The following is a 21159-nucleotide window of genomic DNA, read 5'->3' as shown; positions in this document are numbered from 1 at the left end:
GAGAATTATTTGCAATATATTTTGCAACGGGCAACAGCAGCAGCAACAAGGACGACAAATGTTCCACCGACAGCAACAGCAACAACAACACCAGCAGCAGCAACAACAAGTGCAGTGTTTGGTGGAAATGTGGAAATGCAGGCAGGGAAAGCTTCTAATTCCGGCACTGAAACCATAAGTCTTTGTCGCATTGTACACAGACCAACACACAGAGCCACACAGTGTGGCAGACACTGCTGAACCCAACTCTTCTTGGCCCGATTTGGAGCCGGTGGGGCAAGGGTAAGACGGCATTTCAGCAACTACTCCAGGGCTATGGGAAAGGGGTCCTCAGAGTCCTAGGCCTGACTAGGGACTGAATCGGAATGGGAGTCTGAAGTTGGACCAATAATTTAGGTTCGATACACAAGTTTCGCATATAAATTCGAAACTTATTTTTCTGTTTTCAAAGATTTTGTTTAATTTACGTAAATTTGCATAAGATACAATTGCACACCCCAGCCACCTCGGTCCCTCTGTACCAGTCGGCAGTCTCGGGCTGTTGCAGTCTGTAAATTTGTACGAGAATTGAGCCAAAGTTCAGAGGCAACAGCAGCCGCAGCAGAGGCAGAGGCAGCCCGAAAGAGGAGCACACAGTTTTTTCTGCAGTTTTTATTGCCAGGGCCCGGACTAAATTTGAATTCAGCTCAAATTGAAAGTTTCCAAACGCGCACACACAGATACACAGGCACACAGATACTCTGGCTGGCACGCACACACGCAAAGGGACACTGACACCACCCATATTTATGCGTTTTCGAATGCAGCTCAACTCAGCTTTAATTTAAATGGATTTCTCCGCCGGCAACCCTCTCCGCCGCCCGACCAGACATACATATGGACATATGGCAGCATTTGCCATTCCAGCTCGGGGTTGGCGTTGGGCAGGGCTGGCCGGGATGCCCGGGTTGCCCGGGTTGCCCGGGATGGATGGAGGTCTCCGGACTCCATGCATGGCTCCACTGACTGCTGAGGATTGATTGTGCTTGTTGATATTTTGTCAAATAACGCAAATAAATACACAATTACACACTCAAGTGCGTCCAGGGGAGGCAGCCCCGGCCCTCGCTCGGGGGGTGGCTGGAGGAGTCATGGGGTTAAACCGAGCATGGACGTGCTCTCTGTGTGCTATCCTCGTTTAAAGGATTTTCATTTGTTTAAATGTGCTTTATCGAGAATGGCCAAAAGGCCGCTGGTCATTGGAATTTATCCCCCATGCACAGTAGAAGGAAAGCGGTAAAGATGGGTTGCAATCGTTCAAAAAGTTTCCATAAAAGAAGTTGGAGGAGAAATCAGTACTGGACTTGAGTAAAATCTGCCTCTTTCGATGCGTTCGTGGCTTCGCTGCCCAAGATCCTTGGGCTAAGCAATAGTATTCGATGGAAGTTCACATGAACCCACTGTACAGGCACATATCTGCCAGAAGCTTTGCAAATCGGCCCACTGTGGCTGTGCCCCGACTTTTGACTTTTGACATTGTTTGTTTCTGCCTTTGCCTTGGGTTTTGTTTTTGTTTTTGTTGGGTTTTTTCGCCGCACGCCCGTAAATTCCAATGTAAAACGTTGCATTTATCTTGTAAAAATAATAAATCCAGGCAGGGGACTTTACTCTCTCACGCTTGGCGGCACAGAGAGTAACAGATTGGGATTGGGATGCCTCTGCTGAGGGGTGGCGGGGAAGGGGTTCCAGATGGGTTTGGATGTGAGCTGGGGTTCGGGTTGTTTTTCGGCCATTGGGTGGAGAGACGTAAATTTGGCTAATTTGGGCAACCGTCAATCCGGCAAGCACCATTCTGGGCTTTGGGCAGCGGTGGGTGGATGGGGCAACAGGCGTGGAAGAGGGCGTGGAAGTAGTTGTAGCAACAAAAAATTAGCCCACAAGCAGTCATTAATTTAATTTATTTATTGGCTGCCGTTTTCATTGGCACGCATTTATTCCAATTCGAAAATCCCGAACTGTTGTGCGATAAATTGAGTCAAATGCGAAAATTGTGTTGCTGCATTTCCACTGCACTCGGTTCACTCACACAGACACAGACACGGACACAGACACGGACACGGACAGAGGGCTTTCATTATAAAATATTGTTCTGGGAAGGCATGGGAGAGGGGGGATGGGTGGAGAGCAGAGAGCCAGGCGACAGTCGCAAAAGAGTTTGCAATTTATTTAAAAATAAAAGTATCTAAGAGCATGACAAATACGAGTAGTGTGAGGAATGTTTTTGCGCACTGCAGCAGGACCCGCCACCCACCCTGCTCCTCTCAAACACGACATATGATGGGGCGCCACTGATTTATTTGCATACAAAAGCGCAGCAGACACCAGCAAAAGAGCATTCCCACACACACACATACGTATCCATCCCCCCCTCTGCCCTTGGCTTTGCCACAGCGAGCGCTCCGCCCATTTTTGACGCCGGCTTCTACGCGTCGATTGCCAACTGGGGGCCGTTCACGGGGCAGGGCGTTAGTGGGGGGGGCAGAGCTGGCGGAGTTCATGAAAAGTCGATGCAAAATCAAAGTACGGGAGAGTTCAAATAGTCCAGTATGGGAGGTATATAAAAATGTATAATCCCGAATAGAAAACAAGAAGAAAATATTCTGTACTCATCACGTTTCTGAATGAAATAGATCGTTCCAAAGCCAGATAATAAAATGGGAAAACAGGAATTACAAAGTGTTTTAGCTTTAACCTCTGACAAATTATAAATCAAGTCCGAGCATGCATTTAAATGGTTTCAAATAAACAACAAATCACATCCCAATCAGATTTGCCTAAATTGTTTTATCTACAAGGTTAAACATCGAGCCCATCTGATGTCGGATTGCTCTTCATTTTCGACGTATCTTCCTACTATTCAACAAAATATCTCTTCATCCCATTCAGAGTCGTCCGCCTCCTCGCTCAATTCATCATTTGGCAACATTTTGCCGAGCGTCAAGTTGCATTTAGTTGTTATTTATGCAAATTTTACATGTTTCAACTTTCTCGCCAAGTGCGTCGTGTCGTTTTCGATTATTTAAAACTTTGTACGGAATTTGCTAGATTGCCGTGCCACCAGAAGAACAGGGGGGGGGCACGGGAATAGGGGAAAGCAGGAGGGATCCCTTTTTAATGCGCACACCTGACGCGCTTCAACGTCTTCCTTCGGCAGCTCCTTGGGACCGGGTCGGGTACTGGGAGCCGGATTAGGGTAGGGTACTGTACTTGTCCAAGGCGTGCTCTCCGTGCATAATTTTGTGCGCTGCTGTTGAGCCAAATAAATTCCGGAGACGGCTAAAGTTATTAGATTAGCATTAGAGCAACGGCGGGACGGGGGGAGGGCTTAGCATCATGATTTACCTGGGCTTATTTACATGCATATAAAGGAAGACCCAGAACAGCCCAGAACCTCAGATTGTGCAAATTTATGAAAAATTTAGCTCACTTTGAGGCGAGTCATGTGGCTTTTACGAGCATAGTTCCTCAAGGAACTCACAGAACAGCGGCTGCCGCTTTCGCAAACATTTTAATTTATTAAATTTTGTATACAAAAAGTGGAAGTTTTCAGAAACACAGTACATACATTTCTATCTTGTAATATTTTTACTGCTGAATTTTGATTTGTTTCCGCTCTTTCCAAGAATTTTTACTTTCAATATTTAACACCGTTCCATCACACCGTCGGATTACATTTATAATTTATCTTACATTTATAATTACTTTATTTCTCAATTGTTTGTTTTCGTGCTACTAATATATTTTTTGAACCATTCTATTTGTATTTATTTTTAAATATTAAACCTACATAACTGTGCTTATATTATAGTTTGGACTTATTGGTTTTAACAAATTAGCTATTTTATTTCATGCAACTAAATTTGACCAACATTTGAGGCATTTTCCCGCCCATCGACGTGCCGATTAAACGCAGTATTTCTCTTTCTCTTTTCCAGGTAAGAGATACTCAGAATCTCTTGCGGGCTCTCTTCTACCAGACTGGCTAGGTAAGTCGACTTTTTGTTCTATTTTGTGTATCCTTAGCTTATAGTTTCACCTATGATTTATTTTGAATTTTTGTGAGAGTATAATTTTTGTACTTTGTGATTTTTCGATTCACATTTCTTTTGCGTTGCAAAGCCATTTATCATTTGTGAACAGTCTGTTTTGATTTTGAGAATGCCAAATCCCCACACCAGCCATCTTTCTGAGATCTACACCTGCAACACACGAAACTCTACCCCTCCTTTGCTCCAATTCTCCAAACTGTCTCCAATTCTCCCAATCTCCAACCCACCAACAAGCCAACCAACAATCCAATCGATTTCAGTCAAATCGAACCGAGCTTCTTTGAATTTTGTGTTGATTTTTTCGTTTGGTTGTTGTTGCTGCTGTTGATGTTGCCACATCATCATCACCATCACCATCATCATCATGATCATCATTTGTCTTCGTTTTGTGTCAGTCAAGGAAGCGCCTCCGCCCCTGCAAGAGTTCGAGAGGTAAAGCCAATTCAAATTCCAATAAATCTTTGTAAGTTTGTGTTGTGTGCATAAATACTCCTCATACTCGTAAATACCTCCCAATATACTCCTACAACCTACTGAATGTACATATCTATGTATCTATCTATGTTTCTGTGAGCGTTCAGCATGTGCATGCCCCCTACTAGTCCTAGTCCTAGTCCTAGTCCTAGTCCTAGTGCCTAGTGCCTAGGCGCTGGCCAAATAAATTAAAGCATTCTGCTTCTGTACATATATTCGTACTCGTTCTCAGATTCGTAATATGTGAAATTATCAGCTCGTAAAATTTGCCCAAAATAATTGCCAATTATTCAGTTTGTCAACTCGGAGCAAACACACACACACACACACACACACACACACACACAGCCCATGCATACAAACACCGATAGTGAACACAGTGAAAGGCTTTCTTCGGGCCACAATTAAAAAGCGAGCCAGCCAGCCAGCCAGCCAGCCAGCCACCCATCGGGGAGGAGGCCCGGGAAAAGTATCACTTGGCACGCAAAGAAAATCAGCGAGAAAATTGGTGATGCCCGCCTGCGAATTGTACAAAGCGTATCATTTTGTTAGCAATTTTTCAGCATGCTGCACTTGACAGGAATCGCCCCGGGGCACGCCAGTCCATATGCCACTGCAACAGTGGTCGGCAGTGCGGCAGTGCGGCAGTACAGTAGTGCCTCACGATACACGACCAATTAAACACACATTTAATTTGCTTTTGTCTGCCATGCCCGCTTAGGCACTTGAATAGTTGTTAATTCCTGTTTTTAGTTATGTTAACCAAACACTCTACTCTCAGGAGTAGACTGCCAGACACTCAAGAGCCATGAGTACATACATACATATGTATGTCTGTGTGTGCAGCCTCTGCAGTTTCCTATATGTTTATTGGCAATTTATACAATCGTATAAATTACCAGTGCAAACATAAACAAAACTTCCATCCACCGAATGCCATTTGCCAATCGTAATCAATTCTTGTGCTGTTTGTCTGTCTGTCTATAAAAAGGCAAAGAGCACTGGCACTGGCACTGGCAGAGGGAGAGGGAGAGGGAGAGGACCAGGAACCAAAGAGTCCTGTCGCCGACAGTGACAGCAACAAAGTCAGATCCGTGACCTCCTGCCCCCCCAGCGAACTGTTCGCATAAATATTTATCCGAAATGTGGAAATCTTCAACTGCAGAAAACGTAAAATCCATTAGAAAATTAATAAAGTCTATGGAGAGAAATGTATTCCTTTGAATGCGGTTTCCACTTGCCCCTCCCCCTCATTGGATCATTTTTTGTCTTGTACACAAAATTTGTGGCTGTTTTTTGAGGGGCAAATGTGTATAATGCCGACGCTAATAGAATGAAATCCCATTGATTATAATAATGTTTCTGTTGCTGTTGGTGGGCTCTCGAGGACAATCCATTAGTTGGTCGCAGATGTTGCACGGGATGGGAGACATGGATGTTTTTCAAATGTCAACAGAAATAAGTAGAAGTAGCTTCTAATTGATAATAGTTATATATTTATTCCAGTCTATTTTTTCTTAGATTTCTTCGATTTTCATTTAAAGTATAGAACACATCAATTTATCGCTCTGTAAATATTTCTCTAAATGGTTTTAGCAACCAGTTTAAATATTTTATTTCTACTCGTAGCTATATTTATAATATTTAATTGGAATAATTAATATAATATATTAATAATACTCGAATGCATATAATTTAGTGTTTCGTGGTTACAGCCAGAAATAAGATAATTCTCTACTCTACTGAATAACAACTGGCTGGTTCACAAGATATTTACATGGAATATGTACACACACACACACACACAAATGTATGCATGTATGTGCGTTCTCCCCTTTGACTGGGGAGAATCTTTGATCGCTCTGCCGGCCAGATGTTTGCACACTCTCCGGAGGAGTTCGTTCTCTTCATTATCATGCGGATTGGGTCTATTTATAAGAGAATCGCTTGAATGGAGCCTACATATGTATGTATGTCTCGACAAGATCGGCGCCGTCCCCTGCCCACCCCTCTCCACATCAGCCACACAGACAGAGACAGACAGAGACAGACAGATAGCGAATGGCAGGCCATTCAAAATACTCGTAATAACATAATAATGTGCAATAAAGTATCTTAATTTGTTGAATTGTTGATAAACTTTGGCGCCACTTTGCAGATAAACATGAAACAAAGCAATTGGAGGGAGAGTCGTTCCATTTGGTCGAACGGTAATTGTGGGTGGGCATTGGCCAACATTTTCGATAGATCCGGAATACTTATGGCATGCTCTTCCCGTCCTGGTTCACCTGACAATCGTCAACTTTTCCCTGCCTGCGCTGGTCTACCATTTCCGGTATTTCGATCTACCCCACTCCCCTCTTCCGCACTCTCAGACCTCAGAGCATTGTTCTATTGAACCTATCTCTTTTCTTGACTTTCGACGTGAGCAGGTGACCCAGGAACGAATTCCAACTGCAACAAGTGGATTTATCTCGCACTCACTCCTACTCGTATTCACATGCATACATATCCATGTATGTACGTATGTGTGTGCACTTCCCTATCTGGTCGTTGTCCGTGTCCGTTTAATTGCCCCTCCGAGAGGGACTTGGCAAATTAGTTAATTGGCGGACAGTTCGCTTTGAACTTCTCTTGCTGGATGCAACGTGCTGTCCCCGTATCTCTGGGAGGCAAAGATACACTCGGAAGGTATCGCTGCAGTCCATTACCCACTCCCAGATGCAGACCCTCGCCGCCTCAAACCATTTTATCCAGAGATTTGATACAGAGCATTCAGGCACCGTCATTGGCCATGAATAATGATTGTTTAATATTTAATAACTTATTCACTCAATGTTTCTAAACTTCAGATTTTGATTAATGGCCAACGAATTCGAATAACAATTTTCATAAGCAAACAACTTGGCATTTACCGAAATGTGAGCACAGAAATTAATGTGCCTCTTCCAATCTCCCTCTCTGCCACTCCATTCGCACGCAATTAAGACACTCGCCCTGCCACTGCCACTGCCACTGGCTCCGGATCCGGCTCTGGCAGGTGAACAGTGAACAGGCTTCTCCGGGGTCTGCGTAGCCTTTATTGATTTTTGTAGGCCATTAGATTTTGCACAGTTACCCATATTTTCCGCCATTTGCCATTCCAGGGCGGCTGGGAGATCCACTCCCCATGGAAAGGACCGACAACGACACCGACACCCACACGCATCTCCCCATTGCCGAAAGCAATGTGGCAGATACTTTTCTTCTTCTTTTGCCAGCTCAGCAGATGAATGCGTATAATTTTCGGTTTGATTTATGGCCGATGACCCCGCTCCGGGCCACCTTAAGCTCACACATGGCCGGAGCCACCCGCGCGCGCCCTGTGGCTGCCGACCTCAGATTTGTTACGGCTCTGGCCGGGGGCGGGTGGAGGCCGATCCTGATGCTGGCTTGTCCTTTTATCGCTCAGAATGCTAAACGCAGGCAATCCATTTCCCCTCTCCTACTCCTACTCGTGCTGCCTCTGGCTCTCGCTTTGGCTCTGGCTTTGGGGCGGGCTTTATTACATTAGGCGTTCGTAAAATAAAAATTGTGCCACTTTCTCAAAAACACGCACACAACAACAACTGCGGCAGCACAATAAGTGGGTGTGTATCTCTCGTCCTGCCCCCAATCCGGATATCAACCTGCTGCGGCAAACTGCCGAAAAAAGGGACCCGGAAAGTGCCAGGACCTGAATATGCTTGGCTGTACGCTTTTGTTGTGGGCCAGGCTCGAGCGAGTCCTTGCCGCTTTTGCTTACATAATCAGTCATGTTATCCTTGTTTCGCACGGCACACACCCGCACACGGGCACAGAGACACGCATACATAGATACACAAGGAGTCAGAGACAGAGACAGCGACAGCGACATAGACATAGAAAAAATTATTTATTTATGTCGCTGCCCTCATGCAGATATCTCTTTTATATTTTCATTGCGTGCGGGCTCCAAGGGTGCGAAAACAGTGTGCCTGGGTTGAAAATCGGTTAGAAAATGAGAAAATATTCCAAAACATCTGTTGGAATGTGTCAGCATGCATAAATGTTGCAACTCTACAAAAATCCATCACCCATCCAATTCGATTTGAGTTTCGCTTCATAGATGGTCAAATATGATCCATTCGCGTTTAAGTAAGTCACCCTTCCATTCAAGGGATGGCAGCCATAACTACTGTATAGCCATCTCCCTCTACCATATGGGGAACTACAAACTCCATACTTACATATATGTATGTCTTGTGGGGTTGGAAAACTTCTCCATTACTACAGATTCCTATGAATGCAGAGGTATTTTAAAGTATATTTCATTTAGGAAAGCCATTACCAAAAGCTTTCAGCAGAAGGCAAAGGCTATCGTCCCCGAGTATTCGCCTAGTGGATTGCAAAAGTTGATCCTTACACTATAAGGTATTCACTATAGATGCATATCTGATTCCGATAACCGAACAACACTCTCTCCGCTCTACAGACCCAGTTAGCCTGCTCAGAAAATTCGCCACTTCTTTCACTCTTCCGCATTTCCCTTGGCTCTCACGCATTCCCCTTCTCATTGGACCTCCTCTCTCTTGGGGCCCGGTTAACAACAACATTGTTTTTTTTTTGCTTTCCGCGCCGCATTCCGCTTGCCATTGATAAATGGCATTCTACTCCGAGTTTGTTGATTTTATTGCTCTCCGGCTCGGCTCGACTCGACTCGACTCGACTTATTCTTCCTGCTCTTCTGCCACTTTGCTCTTGCGCTTTTCGCACTGCTTTTCGCACTGCTTTTATTCCGTTTGTCCTTTCGCAGTCACCGTCGCAGTCACCGTCACCGTCGCCGTCGCAGTCTCAGCCCGCTCGCCGACGGCGAAATGTTTGCTTGTTTCCACTTGCCTGGATCCGGCTTTCTCTCGCCGCTCTCGGCATGGAGTTCCTTTTTTCTGCTTGCTCGACGGAATCTGGGCTAGTTATTCACCCAATTTCTATTTTTTTGTTGTTCCTTTCGCTCCGCACATTTATCATTGTGCCTTCAGTCGCACACATTCACACACACACACACAATCACAAACACAAACACGTAGTTCCACCCGCCAACTTATACACTTGCAGAAATTACATTACCCATCTACGACTCTGCGCTGCGACCTTCTGCCAGATACTTTCCCTGCATCTATTTCAGGCTTTTGACATTTGCCATTGTGCATCATGTCTATAATCAACGATATTTTATTAATCATAATTGTCTTTATTGTTCCTTGTGTCTTTGGGTGCCGCCGTTAGAGAGGCAGTTATCTGAGTTCCCAACTGAGGTGCGGCAAATTCTCTATACAAATTACGCTTCAGGACTATTCGATTGGAGACAAACTTTTGGGATCATTTTTGAGCTCATAACAAATTTGTTATACAAATCATATGAAACTCGCCAAATTGTAAACATAAATAATAGGGAAACGAAAAATTATACTTCATTTAATGACTTATTTCGTAAATTGTCGACTCCCATCTTTCGCAGTTCTTTCGCACAGTTTTCAGCGAACCTCATTGGAAATGCCCCGTGTGTTCCGCCCCAACGAACTCATAAACAACTCTCAGGTTGTAGCGGATTTGTGCAGAATGGTTTGGCTACGCACCTTGAGCCCCATCCACCGCCTGCCTGCTTGATGATGACGCCCTCGTGCGTGTGGAGAACCCGAAAATAGCTTCGAGGGCTTGGCCCGTTGCTGCTTATACAATTTTTGGGTTTCGTTTCTCCTCAGATTGTTGTTGCTGTGGAGAAGGGTTAGAAACGAGCAAAAGCAAACGAGTTCATGTTCATCCAGCCGTTCTTGTTCCACCAACAGGGCCTCTGCCGGCCAGAAGCGGCACCACGACAGGCAGGACGGTAGTGGCCGACGGACGAGCTTTTGCTGAGCGCAAGCTTACGGGATCGGTTACACTGTGCAGCACGACACTCGGATGCGACCACATCCTCTCACCGACACACACTCGCACATACATATGTACGTAGGCTCTGGGAATTTAAAATGCAACTCAGGCCCCCACGGACGGGTGGAAAAACATTCGTTTTGATGAGGTGTCGACTGTAATTTAAATAACAGCGTTAACGAAAATCAAAAACTGAATGTCAATTCATGCAATCGGCGATTATATAATTAACTCTCCCCACACCCACACCCACACGCACACTAGCAGAGCAGGCCACCCAGCCCAACCAAGCCTATTCCCAATGGAATGACCCATATACGCTTCGAATGCCGTTCCATGACGATAATGATGGAGCAGACCATGAATGAGATGAGAGCTTTATGGCTCGCAGCTTAGCGAAAAAGCACTCGAGAGCGCGCTCTCAAGTCGTTTCGCGGTTCTGCTCTGTTCTCGAGTCGTTTTCGTTCATAAATAAAATCGATGAGCGTTCGAATGGCGCCGCTAGCAGGCAATATTCTTCTATTGATTTGTTTTGGTTTGTTTCGTTTCGTTTTGTTTTGTTTTGTTTTGTCCCGCGGACGGACAGTCTCCAACAAAATGTGGCTTCTGCGCTGAGAAATGCAATAAGGATTAGTTTAAAAGTTAATAAAACATTGCAGAGTCGCTCTCGCACGCTCTCTCTGCGCGCGATTTATGGGGAGCGCCGCAAGTGCGATAAATTGTGGAGCCCTGCGGCACATAAACCATGCGGCTGGCTGCAGTTGAGTAATTCTCGTTATTTTGTGGCCCAAGCCATTCACGGAACATGCGCAAAAACCGAATCGAAGAAGCAGCATACCGCGTCGCGTGTGCTGAAAATTAAATACGTTTATTGTATTTGTATTGTTTTTAGCCAAGAAATACACTTACAGCACATGAAAAAGTGAGATTAACGAAAACAGCAGACACAAAGTACAAAAAGCGAAACCGAAATCGCAAAACAGGCAAAAGCGCGCGTCGCGTCCCCCGCACAATGGAGCTGAGCTGAGCGTGAACATTCGCACATAAATCGCGGCAGAAGACTCGCTTAATACCTTAAATGCGTATTCGTTGACATTTGCAAAACAAACCGAAATATTTACGGCCGAGAATTGTAGCTGAATTATTGTTTAATTATTGAGTTATTGTTGCTCGTAAATCGCACGCCGCGCAAATACACCGCGAGAAATAGTTAACGATTTAACAATGCGATGAGCCACTTGAGCATTAAGCAGTTTGAATGAAACAAAAATGCTGACAAGCAAAAGCAAATTAAGTAGCGACGCGACCGATAATTAAGAAATAAAGTGCCTCGAATATTATTCGAAAACATTTATTAATTGCGTGACAGTGTCTGGTCGCCCGGCAGAGAGAGCGAGAGAACTGCTCTCTGAACGGCTGCTCGGAGCCTGATTTATTTCCCATAAGTCAAAGCGTGGGCCAGAGCGGGACGGCACCAGCGCATTGAGAGAAAGAGCGCACATAAAGAAGAGATGGGGCTGGGTTATTTGTCTTGCGGCATCGCCATTATTCATTGCCTCAGCGCTCTCTTTCACTCGTGTTCATTTCTCACTTGGGCGTCGAGTGTATTCTCTCTCTCTCGGCATTCACTCGCTCTCTCGCTCACTGTGATTTTAATGGCCGCTCTGAAGTGTTTATCGTTGGCACACAATATTCGCAAAGTGGCATTTCTTATGGCAATCGTCGTCGTGTTCGTCGTCGTCGTCGTCGTCTCGGCCCTAATAACGCCGACGGCCAAGAAACCGCCCGCCCCCTATTTCGCTCGCTCTCACTCTCTCGTATTCGCTCTCTGGACTGTTCCTGTTGCTGCTGATGCTGCTGCTGCTGATGCTGCTGATGCTGCTGCTGATGCTGATGCACTGCACTCTCGGAGTTTTCTTTTCTTGGGCTTTTCTTGGCAGCAGTTGAGAAACCGCGCCACAATTGGCAAAGCGTCGTTGCCTCTTCCTCTTGCTGTTCATCTTCTTGGCAAAAAGAGTTGTTTTAAAAATTGTTTATGGCCGCGCTGCTGACGCTGTTCATTTTCCCCGGCTACGAAGGGGGGAAAACTCCTCATCTCCATTCTCATTTTCCTCTTCTTCGCCGTCTGATTAATAGTTTTATTTATTTTTAGCGCTCATCTTCCAAGTCTACGTCGTTTTTGTCGCTTTTGTTGTCGTCGCTGCCCGGATTTATGAGTCTTTATTAAATGTTGTATTTCTCTTGTTCCCATCTTATTTTACCCTCTTATTCTCATTCTCGTTTTTTTTATATACATACATATTTTTTTTTGTATTTTATCAGTAAAACTCAATTTTGTTTTTATCTCACTTTCTGTCACATTCCCCTGATTTATTGGGCCCTGTATTTTATTTTTCGATGTTTTTCAAATAACGAGATCATCAAGGGTGAAGTTCTGTAGAAATACCAAACGGAAAGCGAAGTATATAAATCTGTATGTGGTGCTATTCTTGGGCCCCCGGGAAGTGTTAATTGATTCGGGAAAGAGTTTTATGGATCCTCAATTAGTAGATTTATGATATTGAATAAACCATATATGCTGCAGTGAATTCTTGATTTTATTGGAGCTCAGTAATTTGAAAAACCCATTTCAGAAACAGAAACAGAAAAAAACAGTAAATTACAATTTCTAATTATTGGGAGAATTATTCGTAATTTTATGGGAAATCATTGTTAAAATGGATCATCTGAAATGTATTATCTTTGAAATTGAGTAGTTTGCAGATCGTAAAAGTGCGGAATTTTTGTGTTCGAATATTACTTTTACTACTTTTCGTCATACATCCGATATTTATTTAACATCGAATATGAAGATATTTGGCGAGATATTTCCCCCGATTTTCATAAATTCCCAAAATGACTTTGGCTACGGATTATATTTGTTCCAATAATACAATAATAATACACAGACAATACTTGTTCTGTCTCGTAATCGTTCCATACGCACCAACTTTCAAAACGAATCTTTTCGAGTCTAGAGATACTCTTCGGCGCTCTTCATGTTTGCCTGGTCGAGTTCTTTATCGCGGACCGTTGACAACGTCTGCAGTTCTGCTCCCAGAGAGCGGCACGACTACGACTCCCAGCTGAACCTGAACCCCGCTGACCCCGGGGGCCGCAAGGGAGAACATTGTTTCTCCATCTGCGGTCGCGTCGTGTCCCTGTCCAGGTCCCTATCCGCCGTCTGAGTCAGAGTCCTCGCTGGACCAGAGCAGCGATCGAATCATGACAAGATTTTCGTGCTCGAAAATCGGGCCAAATGAGAAATGTTGCCATACCACGATATTTCTCTGCGGATTTCGGCGGGAAAACGTTGTAAATTCTCGGCCAGCACGAATTCGAATTCGAGCCCAAACCCGATTTGCGACAAACAATCGTTAGAGTTATCCTTGACTTAGTCACTGTCTCTTGGTTTTTTAAGAAACCCACTCCCGGGCCAGCGTCTGAGCAACACATGAAAAACATTCAACATTTTTTAGTGCTGGATCATTAACTTTGTGACGGCGATGCCAATGCCAGGAGCAGTGCGATGTCAAGGCCAGTCCGCCGGTGCCAGTCCCTTGAAAGGCAGGCCTTTCGCAGCCTTGGATCGGCAATCAACCAACAACGGGAAAAATGTGTGCAATTTTTTTACGATGCCATAAAAAGTGCAACGCTAAGTGTCTCCTCGGTCGGCGTCATAAACAAAACGCGCGCGTTGAAACGGAGGCAGCGCTGCTAATTTGCACTTCCGCCGAAAACTCAGTGCCGCAGGATGCTGCCAGATAGGACTAGGCTATCCCGGACATGGCCAGGATACACGCTGTCCCCGGCCCCTGGCCTCGCCGTCCATTGCCATTTAGGTAGATGGACCCCTGCATTTGGCAGTTTTTTATGGGCCCACTGGCAACTGCCAACTGCCTGCCAGCAGGCGACGCAATAGTAGCAGTAAAAAAAACACATGCAAAGAGAATACAGCAGCAGGTAAATGCTTCAAATCTCACTCCCTGTTAGGGCTTCACCTGATGAGTTTACCAGGACCTGCTTAGCAGCGCGGATTGGCTTGGCAATTGATCGGATGTATTTCGGAGATTATTTCGGAATACTGCGGAATATTATAGTGCCCGTTCCGGAGAGCTTTCCGGAATATTCAGGAAAATAAATGTACATACACACACGTCGGTGAGATGAATAATCCCAAATGAATGCTCGTGAACTTTGAATATAATTTGGTTTTAAGCTTAGGCTTAGATACTTAATGTGTTCACTGCAAGGGATACATTTTACTTGCGTTCACTATTCCTTCAGTAGGACCTTAGATATTCCACTGTAGCAACTTATGTCCTTAGCCGTGCTTCTCTGAGCGCTGTGCTGGTTCCTTGATAAGAACACTCTAGGCCTGGGACAGGGGCAACGGCAACGAAAACAAGATCCAGCACAGGAACCACTCGAGTGCTTTGTTAAAGCAAATTAACTGAGGCGCAATTCGAGTGGAATTCTTATCAGATTTCTAATTAATTTAATTCTGCCCCGTCTGCCCAGCCACCCCCAGCTCCCTCCCTCCCTCCCCTCCACAGAGGGGAGGGCCTGAGTCGACAAAAATGTCCGAGACTCAGGTGGAGCTGGAGGGGACGAAGACGAGGACGAGGACGCAGACGGACGACGCCTGACTTCCTGACTCTTGTCAAAGTTTGCTGATTAAATCAGTCATAGAAATGTCGAAAGGAAAACAGAGACAGCGGCAGAGGCAGTGGCTGGAGAGGAGAGGAGTGGGGAGGGAACGAAGCCACAAATGAAAAACCTTTAGACCAAATCAAATATTTGCCTGGCCAGGATGGGGCTAGGACAGGCCAGACCAGCCATTTAACCGTTAGTTTTGTGGTCTTATTATGCAAGAAAAAAGAAAAGAAACGAGTCGAAAAAAGTGTACACAGTGGGACCACCACCAGACCAAGGCGACTCGACTGGAGTGGAGTGGAGTGGAGTCGAACGGTCGAAAGAGCCACGACACAAGAGAAAAAAAGTCAGCTAAAACCAAACACGAAACAGTTAAAAAAGGCCAAACCGAATGGGGGGAGGAGAGTGGTGGCAAGGGGCAGTGCCAGTGGCAGGGGCACAAACGGACGTACAAGGAAAAAGTCATCGTCATCGGCAATTCAAACATATGCACGCCTCTGCCCCAGTCGCTGCCGCTGCGCAGCTGACGTCGCTGCTGCTTAGTTAGCCTCATTTAGAAAACGTTTGTTATGCAATGCCAACATTTGTATTCGAAAATGTTTTTTATTCAGTTGTTGACTTTTTTCGCTGCCTTTGTATTGTTGTTGCCTGACTTGGCGCGGCCTAAATGGCTGACTGGGGTCTGGGACTGGGCCCGGGACTGGGCCCGGGACTGGGCCTGAGAACGTGGTCGTAGGAGATGGCGATGGCGATGGCGACATGGCTTTGTGCCGACTTCAGCTGTTTTCCTTTCCTCCTGCCTCCGACCCGACCCGGCTTGAACCGCGCTCGAGTTTGAATTTTAAATGCAATCATTTCCTTTGCCGCAGTTGGTAACCCTCTCCGAGACTCCTTCCGTGCACCCCCCGTGGAGGCGGAGGTGGAGGCGGAGGTGGTCGTATGTAAGGACTTCGTGATTTTTGCTATGATTGTTTAAAATGTTTCACCCGTAGATGAGACGGGCGGAGAAACGGGGCCAACTAACGAACCGAGAAGAAATTGTTTAAATATGCGCGGAGATACATATAAAACATTTCGTGACAAACGAGCGCTTAGACAAAGCCTCACAGTTCGATGCAAATGACCACAGCGGAATAGGAATAGGAATTGGAATGGGAATGGGGAAAGAGTCCCAGTCCGTTCAAGCCGTTTTCGCCCAGTGTACGAGTCGCGTCGAACACTGATTTTGATCGCTGCACGCCCGCAGAATTTCCACAAAATCCCAAAACAAAAGTCTCGCTTGATTTATGCGGAGGGCCATTTATAAAGATGTCGACTGCAAGCCTCTTGATATTTCTATATACTTTTACTTATAAAGCATACATTTTTCGAGTTTCACGTTTGGGATACGCTTACCTGGACGCCATCAGCTAAAAAAGATAAAAAAAAAAATATATATATTCGAGTTTCGAGTTATTTCGTCGCTGCCGACGCTCGCTGTCAACCCAATTCAAATTGTGTACAAAATCGTGCGGCGCATAATTAAAATTTATTTCTTATAATCATGGAAGGAATTCAGTCAGAAATTGAGTTGTCTCTGGAGCAGGATGGAGCTGGGAGAGCGCCCAAACGGGCCTTCAATAAGGCTTTAAGCGGCACTCATTGAAATTCAATCAACAACATGTCTCTGAGATCCACAGGACATAACGTAGCATCCATAGGTATCCACCTAGGTATACATATATATGTGGTATGTGTATGTGTAGATCTAGTACTTGACTTAATTGTTGTTTATTCAGTTGCAATTTAGTTTGATTAGCACTTGGCAAATGACTTGTTAGTCATTACGAATCGGTTTAATGATCGATCTGAAGGCAGGTCGAGCCGTTAGCGCCTATTTTTAGACAAGTCATCGTTCAGCAGCGGCGAAATCGAGGCGCCAGTTAGGAGGAGGGGCAAGGAGGGGCAAGGAGGGGACTGGTCAGGGCCGCTACCATTTTTGGTGGCGATGCGAAAAGCTTTACAATGGCAATTAAAAGTAATTACCAGAGTCATTAACGCAGCAGCACAGGCAGCAGTCGATACCAAAATCGGAAAACGTCAGTTGAAATGCAAGAAAAAGCCGAGCCAAAGACTAAAAAAAGCATGTAATTTATTTGTCATCAATCGGCTGGCAATAAGTCAGACAATCACAAAAATGCTGTCAACATTAAGACATGTGAATACGAATACATTTGCAGCAGCAGCAGCAACAGCAGCAGCAGGAACAGTCACAGATACAGATACAGATACAAAGTTGCTGCCGTTGCAGTTGCCGAGACGATGGCGATGGCGACAACGACGACGACGACGTCGCCAGCATTTCAAGATTTATGGGCGTGTAACCTGTTTCTTTAATTGCACATTTGCAGCCCCACGACGACATCAGGGGCGGCAGCAGCGGCAGCAGCGGCGGTAGCGACAGCAGCAACATCAGCGACAGCAGCAACAAAAACGTGAAAAATGAATTAAATAAAAATGCATACAAAGCAAACAAGACGATTTGAAAATGAACTGAAAACAGTAGCAAAAACACTCCAGAGCTCTCAAAACAAAAGCAACAACAGCAACAGCAGCAGCAGCAGCCACAAAAAACTTTAATTTAATTCGCCTTTTTGTGGCAGGCTGCTGGTTGGTTCCTGTTTCTGTTGCCGCTTGGCTGCACTGCATCAAAATTGGAGGCTGCAACACTGCAAGACTTGGCAAGAGAAAAGGTTTCCATTCGTCAACGACTCTGCGTCGCAGTCTCTGATTTGTCGCCATTTTTGGGTTTCCTGAGCTTGCTTTTCCTTTTGCGACGTTGCAGCTGCAACATCGTTAGCAACATCGCGCTCCATATAAGTGGATGCAATCCATCATTAAATTCTATAGCTTGCCAGCGTTTAGGTAATTCGGAGCTAACGAATAGAAATTCGGCTTAACAATCTGTAAGATGAGTCGCGGCTCAAATAAAAATCATCTGAAGATAAACTATTGAAATGCATCCCCTCGTACTTTTCTCGTACGCCCCATCCTGGATGAAGCTGTAGATTATTAGTTAAATTAATTTATAAATTATTTCCTTTAGCAGAGGGAGCAGGCTTTAGTGGTATTTTAATCAAAAATCCATATCGCAATGCTCCCACAGTAAATAATTAGATATGCCAGCTAATTTGGTATCTTTTGGAAACGGGAACATTATACGTTCTCGTGATTGTTGTTGCTGTCCATGGAAAATGGGAATAAATACAAATACGAGCCACAGACACGGATACAGACAGAGACAAAACTCAATGAAAACTTGCAGGCAAACAACATCCCAATAACAGTTTTGAGTTTCGTGTTTTTGTCGAATTAAAATTTGCTACAAGGCACGTTTCGGCGAGCGCCAAAGTTTGCTGCCGCTGATCCCGGCCCAGGACGACCCACTTGCCTCCACTTGCCACCACTTCCTGCGCTCCTCCTTTGCCACCGACTGCCCCGCCTTGCTTAGTTATTCATGTACATTTGTATCCTGCGCATAAAATTGCGGCTGCGGCTGCTGTGCGGAAAGGCAGCAGACAAATAGTAATGAAAACTCTTCTCGACTGCCAGGACACTATTTCTTCTGCTGCTCCTCCCGGCTTTCCATTGTTCGTATATATATGTGTGTGTGTGTGTGTGTGTGTCTGCTGGGGGTCTACTGAGCGGGGAGGGAACGGCAACATTTCGACATAATGTAAACTAATTAAAATTCAAAAGCCATAAACAGATTTTGCCAATAAAACTTTGCTAGCTAAATATTTTTTGCACACACCCTGGCTGGTGGGTGGCCGTCGGGAGGGGACTCCCGGGGAAAACAAAGAAAACTTTCGACTACAGAGAGTGCAGGATTTTTGGATTCAAGTTTTTCTTCCTCCTTCTTAGTATTTCGTGCTCGATTTTGCTTTCTAGCCCCGGGCCAAAAATCCCAAGTTAAAGGCATCTTCAAGCTTCAACCCGAAGACACATTCTCAGTTGTTTCTCGTGCCATTGTGTGTTGTTGTACGAGTATATGTACAGGCGGAGATGTATAGATATGGATGCAGATGGATGTACGTACGTATCTGTGTGTCGGTGGGGATGCAGCCCGAGTGGAGTGCAGGAAGTGGAACGTAGGAAGTGTGGCCAACAACATTTTATACTCGAGCGCATAATATTCATATGCAGGCCATAAAAAACTTTGGCAGCTCAACGAGAGATCTTCTTCCGACGTACCGACATCCCTCCCTGCCCCGGAGCCTGCCCCACCCACCTAGAGAGAGCCACTGTGGGCCGAGAGAACATGAATTGTGCTCAAAAATGTACACATGATTATGATTTAGGTTAAACGATGCCATATTCATATTTATATTTATATTAGATATGAATCTGATCCATCTGATCCAAGAAGAGGCTAGGCGAGACTTTTTGGGTTAATATCGAAACTTAATCGAACAAAATCCATTCGAATGCATAGATTTGTGCCAGAAATGCTATGATAGAATAATTTGTCAGTTCAGATAGGAAAAGGCACCAAATGAGAGCATAGCTGTAATACATTTTTCGTTCAAGCTGTTCCCTCGGATGTTTTTTTGATGAATTATTCTCCATGCATTCCCATAGTGCCCCATAATGCAACGCTCGATTGTTGGGCAGACATTTGTGCAATATACGAGACACAAGTCGAGTCGAGAGCCAAGCAGCGCCGCGTCCCCATCCCCCATCCCCATCCCCTTCCCCTTCCCTCTCCCCTTCCCTGTCCCTTGCCCTGTCTCTGTCCCGCTTGTTTGTGTTTGCTGCCGAACAATTGAAGTTCGCCGGCGAAAATATAAAAAGTGGGCAAAAAGTGCGAGCAGGACGGGCAGAGCGATAGAAGGTGAGAGAGAGAGAGACAAGTGGGAACGCAGAGAGTCTCAGCTGAGTGTTGTTGGTGTCTTTCCTGCTGCAACGCCTCCATTTGCAAACTGTGGGCAAAGTTGGAAACGGGAGCGGCGGGAGCTTAACTTAACTTTGCTTTTACTGCGATAAAATGAAAATTGCACACGCGCCATAAATAAGGATTCTCGCAAGGATAATTTATAAAACTTTGCTCACAAGCGTTTTACTTATGAGAAGCGGGCGACTCCAGACAGCAGCACACTCCACACCTGGAAAGGGAATGGGAATGGCGGACTCCCCCCCCCGAGGGCTCCGTCTCCGTTGCATTTATGTCCTGCCCGAGACCCTCACCGAATGGAGTTTGTAAATTCCGACAGTGCCGGTGCTGTGCCAGAGCCTGTGACGTATGCCCAACTACCTGACCCACGCCCGCTCCCGTGGACCCGTAGGTCATCCCCGGCATATGCTGGCCGGACGACCTCTACGGCCTCCCAAATGGCCAAAGCCCGGAATGCGGCTAAGGGAGAGTGGGGGAGAGAGTGGGGGAAGCGACACTCGCAATTGTAATCGATGTGCGAAATAAACAAAAGCGGACATAATTATCAAGTTATCGCGCGGCGCCTTGCTGCGGGTGTGGCCTGCCTCCTGCCTCCTGCCTCCTGCATCCCCCCCTTCTGGCAAATGAATGGGTTCTGGCCTGGTTGGGAGCTAAGCCCGCACCGAAAATTTTCGTTACGACGGCAACGCATCGATATTTATGATGTCATGGATTTTATTGCTGCCTTCTGCAAAATATTCATATGCGTCCAGTCCTGGGCTGGGCTGGGCTGGGCTGGGCTCGTGTGTCCCGGAGTCCTGGCCAGAGTGCTGCCCCATGCCCCATGCCCCACTTCCCCTGCCACTGTCCCTGCTCCTCTCCAGCACGGAAACAGTAAAATGACCATCAGCTATACAGGATGTAAATTTTGCAGTAAAACGAGACAACGCACAAGGATGTGGAATGCGGAGAGAGAGAGAGAGGGAGAGGGAGAGGGAGAAGCACATTGAATGAATGTTGTGTTAAAGGCGGGTGGAGTGGGCGTCGGCGATAAGGCGTGTG

At 45.6% G+C, this 21159-nt stretch overlaps 1 protein-coding gene across 3 annotated transcripts in view; it reads left to right on the top strand.

Moving 5' to 3' along the window:
- LOC6588258 (homeotic protein ultrabithorax) overlaps window positions 1–21159 on the top strand; it is a 78876-nt gene that overhangs the window by 20118 nt on the left and 37599 nt on the right. For all 3 annotated transcript variants that reach the window (XM_002014126.2, XM_026995412.1, XM_026995413.1), the window contains one exon: window positions 3975–4025. In XM_002014126.2, the coding sequence (XP_002014162.1) occupies window positions 3975–4025 (51 nt within the window). The remainder of the gene's footprint in view (window positions 1–3974; window positions 4026–21159) is intronic.

This window comes from Drosophila persimilis, unplaced genomic scaffold (assembly GCF_003286085.1).
Source record: "Drosophila persimilis strain 14011-0111.01,24,50 unplaced genomic scaffold, DperRS2 tig00000000-arrow-pilon, whole genome shotgun sequence".
NCBI classification, from domain to species: Eukaryota; Metazoa; Arthropoda; class Insecta; order Diptera; family Drosophilidae; genus Drosophila; species Drosophila persimilis.
The sequence above is the reverse complement of the archived record's forward strand: the minus strand, read 5'-3'. Positions and strand labels throughout refer to the sequence as shown.